Source organism: Physcomitrium patens, chromosome 22, assembly GCF_059467195.1.
Source record: "Physcomitrium patens ecotype Gransden chromosome 22, ASM5946719v1, whole genome shotgun sequence".
Lineage (NCBI taxonomy): Eukaryota > Viridiplantae > Streptophyta > Bryopsida > Funariales > Funariaceae > Physcomitrium > Physcomitrium patens.
Genome location: NC_143431.1, coordinates 14,547,336 through 14,562,613, shown reverse-complemented (window position 1 = coordinate 14,562,613; position 15,278 = coordinate 14,547,336). Strand labels below are relative to the sequence as shown.

At 37.9% G+C, this 15,278-nt stretch overlaps 1 protein-coding gene across 4 annotated transcripts; it reads right to left on the bottom strand.

Annotated features, from left to right (window-relative positions):
* Positions 1–7,774: 7,774 nt before the first annotated feature.
* On the bottom strand, positions 7,775–14,635 carry LOC112275192 (mitogen-activated protein kinase kinase 3). Of its 4 annotated transcripts, none has more exons than XM_024505321.3 (11): positions 13,815–14,291; positions 13,492–13,618; positions 11,848–12,111; positions 11,356–11,574; positions 10,850–10,987; positions 10,445–10,612; positions 10,020–10,133; positions 9,572–9,679; positions 9,339–9,430; positions 8,684–8,883; positions 7,775–8,476 (listed from the first exon to the last, which is right to left on the bottom strand). In XM_024505321.3, exons 2-11 carry the CDS (start codon positions 13,591–13,593, stop codon positions 8,322–8,324), a joined length of 1,560 nt encoding a protein of 519 aa, XP_024361089.1. In that variant the 5' UTR covers positions 13,594–13,618; positions 13,815–14,291; the 3' UTR covers positions 7,775–8,321. The 4 variants fall into 4 exon arrangements, with proteins under 4 accessions (XP_024361089.1, XP_024361088.1, XP_090102423.1 ...); XM_024505320.3 differs by having other exon boundaries at positions 13,492–13,622; positions 13,815–14,275; XM_090246297.1 differs by having other exon boundaries at positions 13,492–14,635.
* Between the last annotated feature and the right edge of the window lie 643 nt (positions 14,636–15,278).

Here is a 15,278-nt window from a genome sequence, read left to right as displayed (position 1 = left end):
ATCTTTCACATCCTTCCACATTTGGAGCCACCAAAAATCTCGAGAAATAATCCCCAAGGTCTTGTTGAATCCAAAATGTCCCGCAGCTGGAAAATCATGACGAGATTGAAGAACTCGGAGTCGTGCTGGTCCTTTTGGGATATACAACTGCTCTTCATAGTATAAAAGATCTCCCTCCACCTTGAATTTGTTGTCATTGGCACGTTGCTTGATATTAATGGCTATTAAATCTTTAATGGTCACGGCACGTACCTGATTCAAGAAGTCAGCATCAATTGGCACAATAGTAGCGCAAAGCCAAAATTGCTCTGGCTTCAACAACGTCATATATTGTTGATCAAACGCTGCTTCTCTAGCCTTTGGTACAAGATACGATCTCCTCGATAAGGCATCAGATAGTCCTTCCTGCTTTCCAGGTCGATAAATGATAACAAAATCAAACCTAGATAGCAACATACTCCACCGAGCTTGACGTCAATTTAGAACTTGAGCCGACATGAAATACTCCAAATTCTTGTGATCTGTGTATACGGTCACTAGGTGTGCAGCTCCTTCAAGAAAATGACGCCATTCTTGGAAAGAATCCACTATAGCAAGAAGTTCCTTATCGTGGATCTTATAATTGATTTCAGCAGCAGAGAACTTTCGAGAATAGAATGCAACTAGATGGAGCTTCTTGTCTTCTACCATTTGTGAAAGTACAGCTCTCAAAGCAAAATCCAAAGCATCAATTTCTAAATAAAAGGCCTTTGTAAAGTCTGGGTGTACCAAGATTGGAGCCGTAGTAAATGTGATTTTTAGGTCTTGAAACGCCTTCTCCCCTAGAGATCTCCATTCCAGCTTATCCTTGCATGTCAATCAAATGAGAGGAGCAGCAACTTGAGAGTAATTCTTAATGAAGATCCGATAGAAGTTGGGAAAGCCAAGAAAGCATTGTACGTCTCTCACCGTCTTCGGAACCTCCCAGGACACGATTGCTTCCACCTTCTTGGGATCCATCTTCAAGCCTTCTGTAGTTGCAACGAACCCTAAAAACTCCATCTCTATTTGGTGAAATAAATACTTCTCCAACTTGGCATATAGTCCTCGCTCGCGTAGTTTCTCCAAGACCAAATGAACGAGCTTTTTATGCTCTTCCTCATTTTTGGAGAATATCAAAATATCATCCAAATAGATGACAACAAAATCATCAAGGTACTCTCAGAAAATGTCATTCATCATATGTTGAAAGACCGCTGGAGCATTGGTAAGACCAAAGGGCATGACATTATACTCAAAATGGCCATACCTTGTACGAAACACTGTCTTCCACTCATCTCCTTCCTTAATTCGTATGAGGTTGTAAGCTCCCCTTAGATCAATTTTTGTAAAAATCCTCGCACGTCCAAGTTGTTCTAAGAGACCAAAAATCAAGGGTAACGGGTAACGATTCTTCTTTGTTACCTTGTTGAGACCTCGATAGTCCACACACATCCGCAATGAGCCATCTTTCTTCTTCACAAATATGATGGGTGCTCTAGCCCACGATTTTGAATGACGGATGAAGTTCTTGGCTAGATTCTTGTCGATGTACTTCTATAACTCCACCAACTCCGTCTGCGATAGATTGTAGATTGGACCAAAAGGCGGTTGTGCTCCTTCCTGTAAGTCTATGGCGCAATCATATGGTCTATGTTCCGGTAGCATGTCGGTATTTTTCTTTTGAAACACATCTTTAAAATCTTTATATTGCTCCGGTATACTTGTTGTCGAGATCTTCTCCCCAGTAGTTGGAGCCGCATAAATGACAAATGATGTGCCTTCCTTGGACGATCTTATAAACACTCTTGCTTCAATAAATAAGGATTTCTCTATTCGGGGTTTTCTACTAGATTTGCTCTTGGATGGTTTTGTGGGAAAGGTCATCTTCTGCAACTTCCAATCTATAGATGGGTTATGCTTTTTCAACGAGGAAAGACCAAGAATAACAGGATTTGATGGGGTTCTAATAATATTGAAAATAATATGACTACTATGGCCCTTAAACGTCACTTCTATAGGTTCTGATTCATAGGTGACACTACCAAACAATAAAGGTCGCCCATCTATGACCTCAACGTGAACAGGTTTGGATTTTTGTACTAAAGGGATCTTATGATGCTTCACAAATTCTTCATCTAAGAAACAAACAGATGCTAGCAATAATGCTAAGGTTCTTAGTTTCTGAAGGCCAATAAGTAAAGAAATTGTAAAACAAAGGACAGGTTGAGCGAAAAGAAAGGAACCTGGTTGTTGTTGCGATATTTCACTGTCCAGCCGCACGGTTCCTATTGTGGCTGGGCATCTTTGTTTTCCTGAATAAACGCGCCCCTAGTCTTGACAATATGTCGATTTTGCTTCTTGGGGCAGTTTCCAACTTTGTGGCCTTCTCCACCGCAATACAAGCATAGACCTTCCTCCATACGCGGCTTTTTTTCTTCTAGAGTAAGGGATTTGACACGTATCGCATCAATTTGCATGTCTTCTACCTCTAAATGTGAATTCATGATGCTTGCCAACATAGTTGGGACATGGCAAACCGTATGTTGTCTTGAACATTGATCTTGGCGACATTGGAATAGGCGGTTATCGCACTTCATAGCTTGGCTAATAGCTTCGTTCAGCATTTGTGGATCAGGAAGAGTTAACAACAAATCTTTCACATCGTCTCTTAAACCCTAATAGAATTGACTCATCAACGCTTCTTTGTCCCAATTGATGTTGCATGCTAATTGCCTAAAGTTTGATGCATAGACTGATGTAGAGAGCATCCCTTGTCGTAGTGACTGGATCTTTGTTGTAGCCCATCGAACCTTGTCATGTTCACCAAATGCTTCTACAAACGCCTCCAAAAAGATTTCAAAGTTGTTTAGTATGGACGATCGTTTCTCAAACAAAGGAGGAAACCATGATAGAACTTATCATGTAAGTAAGGTTCCAACAAGCCCAACACGTGACTCCTCCGTTGGATAGTGTTCGGGCTATAAAATTGTTATCAACCTGATTTGGTTGACGAATCCTCGAAACTTGGAATGCGTACCATCAAACTTGTCCGGAAGGCTAACTCGGGGCTCCTTATGTTGTAGAACCAGCGGTGCTTGTCGAACCTGAGGCAAAATTGCTTCTCCAAGTGCAAAAGTTTGAGGCTGGTGCAACCTAGATTGTGCCATCCCAGATGCTCCATCATTATGAAGCCTTGCCACGACTCCTTCAATCTCTGCAGTTCTTTGCGATAACATAGCGAGGGCATTCATGATAGCATCTAACTTGGACTCCGAACTTTCTGTCATACTAATGTCTTAGCCCCCGGCCATTCTAAGAGAAGGACAGAAATGACTCTACAAGAAGACAATATTGGTTTAGAGGAAGGTACTCCGTAACCTCTAAAATGCCTTAAGAGCTTCAAAAAAAAGGGGTAATCCACTTTCTCCAAGAAGAATAAGACTCCAATATTGTAACAGAAGAAGTATCAGTTTAGAGGAGGGTAATCCGCAACCTCTAAAATGCTAGTACACTTCCAAGCAGAGGGATAATCCGCACTCTAATAAAGAAGAAACTAGCTCTGATATCTGAGGTGAGTGCAGTCTCGACAAACTATCAAAGACACAGAAATACAGACTCGAGATCTAACAAGAAGTTCAAGAAGAACTGGCAAGAACTAGATTAATCAGATGAGAACAACACCATAGAAGTGAGCTAGAGCTCCAAGAGATGTGTTGTCGAGACTGAAGAACTCTTCAGTCTCAATCCCAATATATACTTTTATTTAAGAAGCTTCTCAAGCAACTTCTACCAACTAGGAAGCTTCTAGAAGGTTCCAGAGACTTGCTTCTAGAAGGTTCTAGAAACTTATCTCTAGAAGGTTCTAAGGACTATGTCCCTAATATCTTCTACTAACTAAGAAGCTTCTAGAAGGTTCCAGAGACTTGCTTCTAGAAGATTCTAGAAACTTGTCTCTAAAAGATTCTAAGGATTATGTCCCTAACATAATTGTATAAAGTCTTGAATTATCTTTTGTATTTAAAGCCATCAAAAATCTCTTGAGATTAATTCCATGGTCTTATTATATCCAAAACATCATGTACTTGGAAAGTTGTGATAAGCTTAAAAAGCATGTAATTGTGTTTCACCTTTTCAAACATATAAGAATCTTTCAAAAAAGATTAGATTATTTTTGAATTCTAACTTTGATGTATCATAAAATTTAAAACGATTATTCTTAATGCCATGAACAAGAGGATTTAATGACATGTTTATTTGAACTTAAAAAAAATTGAATCAATTGTTAATATTGATTTCATTATTTGAAAATAAAATTTTTTTGCCTTCAAAAGAATAATTTGTTGTTGATATAAAAAAGTTAAATTTTTCTTTTTCTCTTAGTATATGATTAGAATGTCTAAAAAAATTTAATATACATATATATTCAAGCCAATATATGATCTTGAATTTAAAACTTAGCAAAGACACATTCTTATAGGCTTAGCAACAATCTAAAATATGTATTGATATAAAATAATTGAGGTTCTTGTGATTTATATAAACAATAATCAAATTTGAAGTATCTTTTATATAATAGATCTATTTTTAATATGAATTAATAATTACAAGAAGCTCTTTATTATAAATCATATAGTTTATTTTTCTATTAAAAAATTTCTAGAATGAAAAGTAATAGGATGAAATTTGTTATTTATTTTTATTTGTGAAAATATGGCACTCAAGACAAAATTTGATGCACTAGTTTTCATAAAAAAATACCTTAGAAAAATCAACATAATATAAGATTGGTGCAAAACAAAGTTGTCTTTATAACTTCAAATGTTATTTCAGCTTCATTATTCCATTTAAGTTTGTCTTTACAAACCTGGTCCAAATAGCAATTGAGCTCTCTTTTAAAGATTAATTGAGTAATTGTAAAGATAACAATTCAAAAAATTATTGTCATTCTTTTTTTAAAAAATGTCTAAATAATCTTGATACTAGCTTAAATTAATAATTGAAGTCTCCTTGCCATTAGAATAGATGTGGCATAAATAACAAAAGAAGGTTCTTTTTTTACAACATGCAAGAGAGTTTTTGTACCTATAAGTAACAGTTTTGTTATATAAGATTTTAAAAAAATTATTTCATTAACAAGACTTTTAATTTTTTTTTGGAAAAATTTAAAACTTTAAAAAATAAAATTTATTTGATGATTATATTTTCTTAGTTATAAATCTAAAATGAATAGATTAATAATATATCTAATTGTACTAAATATCACAATGTTATTACAACCATAGGTTTTTATTTCTATAAGAAGGATTTTATAAATAATATCTCTAAAAGAGAATAGACTACCATCTATGATTTCTATATATACCAATTTAGTTTTTTTATTAAAAATATGCTATGTCTTTTAACAAATTTTCCATCTAAAAAACAAGTTGAAGCTCCTAAATCTAACAAGGCAAAGGCTTTGTAATTTTTAGGTCCAAAAAAACATCTATTGTAAAACAAAGAGAAGGTTTTGACCTTCATTAGATGTTGTATAAGATTCCAACCACTTGTTTCTTATTATAGTTGGAAAAACTTATTTTTTTAATATATTTTCTTCTTTAATAACCATACTCTTTATTTTATAGTTGCATTACTTCTTAAGACAATGTTGAGCAATATATTTAGATTCTCTATAATATAAGCATAATCCTTCTTGACAATAATAAGTATTTTTTACTCAATAAGAGGTTGAAAACAAATTGCATCAATTTGCATACCTTCCACTTGCAAATGTATGTGTTGAAAAAACATTGTTCTTGCCATTGAATTGTAAAAATGCTAAGGCCTACTTGTATGATTTTCACATTGAAATCCAAAAAGCTAATTGTTATACCTTACAACAAAATTTTTTGCTTGACTTAATATCTAAAGATTAAGTAAGTTGAGCATCACTTTTTTTTTTAATATTTTAAACCACAAAAAAATTGGCTAAAAAATGCAATATTATCACACTTGATTTCAATTGCAAGTTGCCAAAATTGTGAAGTACAAAATATTACTAATCAATTGTCTTATTGAAAAATATAAATCTTGTTGGTTGCAATATGAATTGCATCACGTTTCCTATACATGGATCTAACTTTGCCAAAAAGCTTCCAAATTATCCAATATTGGATCACGTTATTCAAAAAAAGATAAAAATTATAATAAAGAAAAATTCAAAAGTAATACTCCAATAAACCTAATGTTTTTCATAGTTAGAGTAAAGAAGGCTTCACACATTAAGTTTATTTAATAAGATAATTTGTTTTAATTTGATTATAAAAATTAAAATAATAAAGTGTACACTAATTTGTATGTTTAAAAAATTATTGAATAAATCCCATAAACTAATGGCATAAATGGTAAAACACTCTAATTAGTTTTAAATTGGTTTTAAAGCACAAATAATTACAAAAGATTATAAAGTTATGACCTCTTATTTAATTTTAAGAATCAGAATTTAAAACAATATCATATCAATTGTTGAATCCATGATACTTATATTGTCAAATTAAAAAATCATCTTATAATTTATGAAATTTACATTAAAAATGTCAATTTTTTAATTTTTAATTCAAAATGTTATTAATTATTGAATTAATAACAAGAATTTTTTTTGTTGAACTTTTTTTAAAAAAAATCATACAAATATTAATATCATTCAATAAAGTCATTTTTTAATATTTTTTCTTTGAAGTATGATAAATCTTTGAATGTTTTTATAGATTGTTACCAAATACTAAAAATGACATCTAAAATATATTGAGATAACTTTTATGGAAATTGCTAAGTAAACACCTCTTTTTTATTACATAAACACTAGTGTAGTTCTCTTAATTTATCAAAAAAAAAAAAAAACAAAACAAAACAAAAAAAAAACAAATACTATTATATTTCTAATCATTTGCACAAATTAATTGTATAGTTTTTTAGTTTATTTCTCCGACATAGAATATTGATATCAATCATCTATACACAAATACGACACATAAATTTATTTTTTTATTTATGTTCACAATTCTTCTCAATAGTATCAGGTTTACTTGAATCAAGAAATATTCAAGTAAGAATTAAATTATTGTATGTATGTAGGGTATAAATCATGGAAGTGTCTATGTAGTAAAAAGAGGTATCCACACGATAAAATAAAAGAGGAATGTAAATGCAAAAAATGGGAGGTTTCTATCTAGCAATTCCCATTATTATATTAAAAACAAACCAAACAAAATCCAAAATTTCACTTACCCATCTTCTCTTTTGAACATATGAATTGAAGCTACTATTTGTATCAAGATATGGACAAAAAGTGAGTTCTATAATACATTAGTGAATTAATGTTTGTTCCATGGTACAAATTCACATTTCCACAGTTATGGCAGTTGGAATGAAAATTCTAGCAAGGAATTGTGGAGAAGCGTAAAGGAGGAGCAAGTTCAATTAGAAGGGACAAAACAGACGTTGGAAGTATTCCATGCTTCTGATGGGAAAAGCACAGCAGTCGTGGAAAAGTCGAATGATGCTTGAAGCTACATGCAACGCATGGCGTGTTTAGAAGCAAGATCTAGTTTATGACGTAAGCGGCTCCTACACCAAGTAGATTATTTCTCTATTATGCAAGGCGTCATTTACAATCATCTGCAGTAAGAGCAAGGTGAAAATAAAGACTGCAAAGAAAGACACGTGTACGACAATTTGACATAGCAACATCAGTGGCTAATAACTCCCCTCACAGTAACAAAAATGTCTAGCCGAGCTTAAAGAGAATTTGTATCAACATCCCGGATAGGGGAATGTGGGAAAATGAGCTTCAACTCCAACAGCCCCAGCAAAGATCTGCACATCTGTACCTAATCTACAACTTAAATCTCCTCAATAACAAGACTACCTCCCATTTTCTGTTCCCTGTTGCTCTACAGTACTATAGAAAAATGGAAGGGAGGACTCATAGTACATCAAGGTTTAGTGCCAAGAGTAGCCGATGGAAACCCCTCCAAAGATGGGCAAGTCGAGCTTCTTTTCGACCTCCAACATCCCTACGTCATCTCTTTACAAAGATCCTCTCTCATACACGAGTTCTTCCAGCTGATGCTTCGCACCCAGCGTAAGGCTCATCCATTCTGGCTACCATCAGTGGGACCTCAGAATTTAAAGATGGACCCTACACACCAACATCGGAAACTGTTTCCCTTCCGTGTGAGATGGCGGTCAGCACAGATGCAATGCCCATGCTTGAGCCTCACGCAAGTGGATGAAACCAGCAATGAGAAGACGTCCATCTCCTACTGCTGAATGTGAAGCTCTTGCTTTAGTATGTAAAACGACCCTATGTGCTCCCCTGGTTCCATGCAAAATTGTTCATTGAAAGTACCAATTCGCCGCTTCTCAACATCCATACACGAACTGCTCGGCACACCCTCCACTTGGACACCATCACCTGCGTAATCCAAGCGCTTGTATCAGAATCACATAAGCCAACTACTCGGAACTTCCTGCATAGCTTCTAGCTTCTCTAACTGACGCCAATGACGTCAATTCCTTTGCATTCACTTAAGCTTGAAGATGGTGATTTGCTTTCCCAAGTAAATGAAAATCTCCAAAAGACAAAGTGTAAATAATGAACACGAGGGTGGCCACTGCAAACCTGTTGGCACAAAGTGAGTTCCGACCACAAAAGTTCCTGAGACACGAATCATCACACCACGTTTTGCAAATGCACAGCACTGCAAGTTTTCGACCACATGCACTAGTCTCTCTTCAGCACGTTCACCGGCCAACATATTCCTGATGTTGGTCAAAGTCGTGAATATCTCCTCAGCCCCAGTCACAATTTGATTGCCAAACCTACACCAGGTGGAACCAGAAAATTAGAACCTCAACATGTGCCAAAACCAGGAAACAAAAATAACCAATTGACACGTAGTACCACTTCATAATCGTACTCCTCCTTCAAAGACAGAATGTTTAGTACATACGACTTTGTCTCAACAGTTTGTATCCATATAAATACAGAATGAAATATTGCAAAATCTCCTTCAACCCGGGCTAAAATACGCAAAACTCCCAAGATTGGTTACACACTAAACCTCGATTGTATCATCGAACAGAGATAAGTACATATCTTTTGACAGTAAGAAATGTACACGAGGATTTTCAATAAAATCACGGCTCTAGAGTGCTGCTGAACATGCGACGATCTATGCTTCTGAATAAGTCATTTCAAGAAGTCCAGTTGAGTTGGATATGCTCTGTTCAACTCTAACTTGCTTAGTGTCGTAAAATGAGCATCAATCACTTACGAAAGAGTGGAATTTGAAGAATAGAGACCCTTCATATGAGGCCACCGCATTTCAGGACCATCAAACAACATGTAATAGTGTACTGTAAGCATCTGTTGCAGAATCAAGTTTGATTCGGAAGTGAGAAATTGGTTATCAAACCAAAGACAAAAAATAAGTGAGAAATTTAGAGAACAAGTCTTTGAAACCAATATTCAAAACTCTCACACCACCAAATATCACTAAATACATACGTCTGATAAATCCTTAAGTCGCTCAGTTGGATCGAAAACGCTTTGCACAAATCCCGCCAGATCTATTTGCTGATCCTCGTACTTCTTTATAAAAGGATAAGACATTAACTGCATGTAAAAATGACGGAAGGTTATACTTTCAATAGTATATGTCTACAAACATGTTCAGGGATACGAATAACAAATGATCGTGTCAGATGAAAACATTGAATCCTTCAAACAAACTGATGGTTGGATTCAATGTAGAAATCTGGAAGCATACTCTCCATTACAAACCTTATAATGTTCATGGAATGCCATTCGTCAGAGAATCAGGCAGAACAAATAAAAGATTGTGCATTTAGATTATGAGCAGGTATAGATCACAAAGAAAATCTAGCATACACGAGATAACTGCTAGCATAGCAATAGAATATCAAATTTTTGAAAAACCAGCCAGCAAACGGACCTGTTCCGCTGTTGGACGGGCCTCTGCCTCCTTCTGAAGACAGGCATCCACAAAGGACCGAAACTCCCGAGTAAAACGTTCAGCAGGAGGTGACGGTGATGGATCGTACATAACCTGCACAGCATATGTACTCTCGATAAGTAAAGCAATTTTACAACTTGTGAAGCCCTCACATAGGCTTTAAATAAGAAATGATGAAGAAATATTGTAACAGCCGAGAAGTACGAAAATGGGATGCTTACCCCAATCCCTACATACACCTCTACATGTAAGTACTAGTCCACAAGTCCCTGAGCCATACAGACAAAATTCCTCCACTGTCCCCACCCGAAGTCCTATCCTACTTGGTAAAACATATCAGATATAGCCAAATAAAATTCTCATTGTATCACCGTGGCATAATGAGAGGATTCAAGATTCCCTACTTGAAGCATCAGATTGACTGGCCCTTTGTTTGCACTGTATGGAAATTCACCAGTTCCGCACTCTAGCAATGCTAGTCCAAGACTCCATATGTCCGCTGGATATGAATAACACTCGTTGTTGATCCTTTCAGGAGACATGTACGTCACCGTGCCTACAAAAGTGGCACACTGCAGGAGAAACATACCAAAATATCACCTTCATACTGCGGTCACCAAGTTACCGAATAACCTGCGACCAATGCTAATATGACGGAGCTACTATGTATTATCAAAATCCGACATTCGACAGAGTTCAGGTGCTCTCAAAATGATAAGAGAAGACATCAAAGGAAGGAAACCAGATCCTATCAGCTCGGAAAGTTTATTTAAGCGCCGGACAGGACTACATCACAAAAAAATATTTACCATTGCAATAGAATTGTCGAGGCCCGAGCTGATTCCAAAATCTGTAATCTTAGGCTCTCCATTAAGGTTAATCAACAGGTTAGCTGGTTTAATGTCCCGGTGTACTAAGTGCCTCACGTTGTGTAGGAATACTAAACCCTGATGATGGTGCAACAAAAGAAGAGAGCATGTTAATGACTAAATACGTTTGCCTGCTGCTGGAACAAAATAGAACCCGACAGATGTTTTATAAACCATTTCATGTTCATAAAACCTTGGGCGGACGCAATAAGACCTAGTGGATAATTTAAAACGATCTTTCACGAGTCCAACATTGCATTTAAATTATCCACAAGATTTGCCGCTTCCATCAATGGCCTTCATGCAAATGCATGTCGAAAAGAGCTTCGTCAAGAACTTGACCCAATAAAGGACTCATTATGCGATCTATACTAGATATTTCGCTTTACGAACTTTCAGGAGACTGCAACTCACAAGGCAGCATACTTAACCATAACAACACTTACCTGCAATACTTTGCGAGTAATAACAGAGAGGATCGGTTCAGGTATAAACTTCTTCGTGCGCACAATATCAGCAAGGGAGCCACCATCCATATACTCAAGGGCAATGCTGATTTGTCCACTATCTGGTGAATAAAATGCTCCATAGAACTCTACCAAACCCCTTACTCGCGGTGCCTCGCAAAGTGTTCTAATCTCGTTCAACAACTGTTGTCTCTTCTCCTGAAAGAGGACAATGGTAGGAATGATGAAACTTTGCAATAGATCACTTTTACAGTGGTAAAGTGAGATCTTTTGGTACAAAAATGTCAGAAGAATAAATTGTGCCAGATGCCGGTAAGTACAAAAGCAAGAATTTATATGATACTCTAAAGTTTATATCTGTTGAAGGAACACTTGGACAAAGAGTAATAAAGACGCACATTACAACTATGGAAACGATGGGACAGAGCTCGAAGAGATGCAGAAGCAATGTTAATTTGACAACTTTCTTGCCTTCTCAAAGACATTGATCTTCTTCAAAGCCAGAATACGATGGGTTGGAATGTGGATGGCCTTGCGGACCACACTGCTAGCTCCCCAACCAATAGCTCCAAAAACACACATCTCACTAGATGCACACTGATATGTCTTCTCTTGATCCCCAGCATCCCCAGCAGCATCTGGTGCTGATGACTTTCGTTTCTGTAGTCCAAGCTCATTGATGTTATACTCAGCACATGACCTGCTAAGGAGATTCAATGAGCCCCCATCTGTCACCTTCACAGCACCAGAAAACCGAGATAAGTGAACAATTTTCTCAATCATGGCCAGAGTATTCTAAAAAATATACCGCACAAACCATGCTTAAATCAATAGCATGCAGATGATTATAAATTTTAAGATGAAAATCAAAATGAGAACGAAACTAGTACACCTTTCCTCTTGCTAACCCCTAGACATTGATTAAGTCACGAAACTAGAGTAGAAAAAACTGTGATACAAACAAAATGCAGTAATCTTTTTCGCATGCGCGACTACTCAAATATAACTTTGTGGAAAAGTGCTTGGAGCTGTGGTCCTTAAGCAGAGGCCAAAATCCGATGAGGGGTCCAACAATCTTTTAATATTTGCTAGAAGGGCACATAATTCGTACCGAAAAACAGCACCCTTCTATACAAAAAACTGTGTAAGACCTACATCATTAAGGATTCAGATAATTGATTTGTACAGTTGAAACAGGAAATTTCCGAATTTCGTCTAAAAATTAGAATAACCATAAGTCAAGCACAGGGAGAAGGGACGCTTTTAAGGGAGATGCTCAATGTGAATAAAGACAACCACTTTTCCAGAAGAAGAGCACTCAAATCTTACCACGACACAAAACCTAAGGCGAGAATATCTACTAGAGATTATCTAATAACATGGTGTGAGTTTGGAGTTGCCATGAAAAAGAACGTTGTAAAACAAGACGCTTTCATTTCTCTTAACAACGAGAACAACATCGACCTTGCAAACACAGATAACTCAAACTCACGACTTTTTAAATTCCTAGATTGTGCACGTATGTGAGGTAATCCACAAAGAGCCTAATTTCACTCCCTTTGACAGACTTGCGACAGGAAGGCGATGCAAAGAGAATTCTTCACAACCATTTTAGGTCATGCTATCAAATGCGAGATCAACAGATTGCTGTTGCCGATACTCAGGCTACTTCAACCAGGAAAGCATCCCTTGATTCAAAACACGCACAAAATCCACACGGTTGTCTACGAAGTAACGTAGTTCAATCGGAATCCTAAGACAATGTATAACGGCCGTGACCTCTTCCTACCACAAAGCCAATAAATTCTGGAGAATGACAAGAGGCAGCCTCATTCTTTGACCGATTTTTCGTAGCAGGAACTGCTCGAAGCCGCTTTTACTTCGTAGTTCTCTGTGAAGGCTCAGCTCATCCCCAAAACATAGGTAGTCTAGACAGCAAAAATTAAAAACAGAAGAAGAGAGACACCCCGCAATCTGACCATCTTCTCTTTTACAAAATCTATTTGGTGAAGAAATATATGACAAGTGCTGCCATTTGGAACTTCCACGCCAAAATACTGAGCTCGAATCTTAAGGCATAGAATGTTATACGAAGATAGATAGTGATCCACCAACCTTGTACGAAGCAGATGCGTCAATGGACATTCCCGGCGCGAGATTTGAATCCATGTTCAAGAGTGGCAAGAGCTTCTTCTTCATCTGCTCCACGCCCGCCATGCCTTCCCTTCTTCACAGCCTTGCCCTATCTACACTCTTAAATCTTGACTTTTATTGGGAAATTTCTAAAGTATAAAATGCACTGTTCAACATATAATGTTTCCCACGATATAGAGATCCTAGAAGGCAGAGAATGGTATTATCTAATGCAGTCAGTCTTTTTATTCATATATGTATTTCTTAACGATTACTTTCAAGGTTTAAAAGAGGAAGTGCAAAACCTTTGAAGGAAGTCTAATTTGAAAGCGTCAGAATGCTCCCCAAGTATAAACCACAAGAAGTGGTCTCGAGTTGCACAGGCAAAGCACTTCAAAATTGCACCGCGACAAAGGCAGCAGAAGGGCCCAAAACGAAGTGCGTAGGTGCAATTTCTTGTCCACAGCTCAACGCAGCGCTAGTAGAAGCCATGGGATGGCAGAGTGAGGAAGGTGAATAGACAAACATCGGATCCCATGGAAAAGAAATGCAGGTGGGGCAATGGCATCCAAAACCGGGGAGGCGTTGTGCGGCACGGATTGAAAGGCAGGAATTGAGATGAGAAGAGAGATGAGTGACGAGGATGATTTCAACACGGGGGGGGGGGGGGGGGGGGGGGGGGGGTGGTTGACAAAAGAGGGTGGCGGCGGAATGAGGCGGCAGGGGAGATGAGAGAAGAATTTGGGGGAAGGGAGCGAAGAGAGCAGAGTGGCACTCAGTCAGTCAGTCAGCCAGTCAGCCAGGAGAAGGAGGAGGAGAAAGAAGGGCGAGAGGGAGAACGAGAGACATCAATCTGGTCTCGGATACGCAAGATTATGCTGCAGATACATGCTCGGAAGGCTTACAACTTCGTCAACGATGGGAGGAGAGGAGAGGGAGAGGAGAGGAGAAGGAGAGAGTGCAGCAAAAGCGAGAGAGGGCGAGAGAGCGAAACAGATAGAGAGGGAGAGAGAGAGAGAGCAAGAGAGAAAAATACGCATCAGCAGCAGGCAGCAGGGCAGGGCAGCAAGCAAGCAAAGTTGCCATTCATTGCCCCCACGACTACAAACAACTCTCTCCCTCCCCCCCCCCCCCCCCCCTCGCAACCCCACCTTCTCTTCTCTCCTCTCTTCTCGTCTCTCTCTCTCTCTCTCTCTCACATTCTCTCTCCCTTCCCCTCTCCTTCCGCTCCACTCTCCCAGCTGCTGCTGCTCCATTGTGGGGCCCATTCCCCCTCGTGGACGGACCCTCCCCTCCTCAGGGCGGAATTCCCCTTCTCGTGTGAATGGGTCCCTCCCCTCCCCTCTTCTTCAAAATGGATGGCGTCATGCTCCGGGCAGTCATTCATCCTTCCACTTGCTCCTTCATCCATCCATTCATTCATCCACCCGCCTGATGCGTCTCTGAACGGCCAATGAACAGAGTCCGGATGAGGAGAGATGATTCTCATTCAAGGCCTGTCTCTAGCACAGTGTTGAATGGTCTTTTTATGATCGGAGATAATTAATTGCCTCTTCTTCTTATCATCATCATCATCCCATGGGGCCAATTCCCTTCTCAAAATGTGCCTCACCACTTCCTTCCCTCCATTGTAGTTTCACTACTATCAAGTATATAATTCTCATTTAGATTCATGCCATTGATAACTTGTTAGAAGCTCTTTGTTGAATTGCACTTGGCACTTCAGATATTTTAGTCTATATATCCTTTAATCTTAGTAATAAATATAG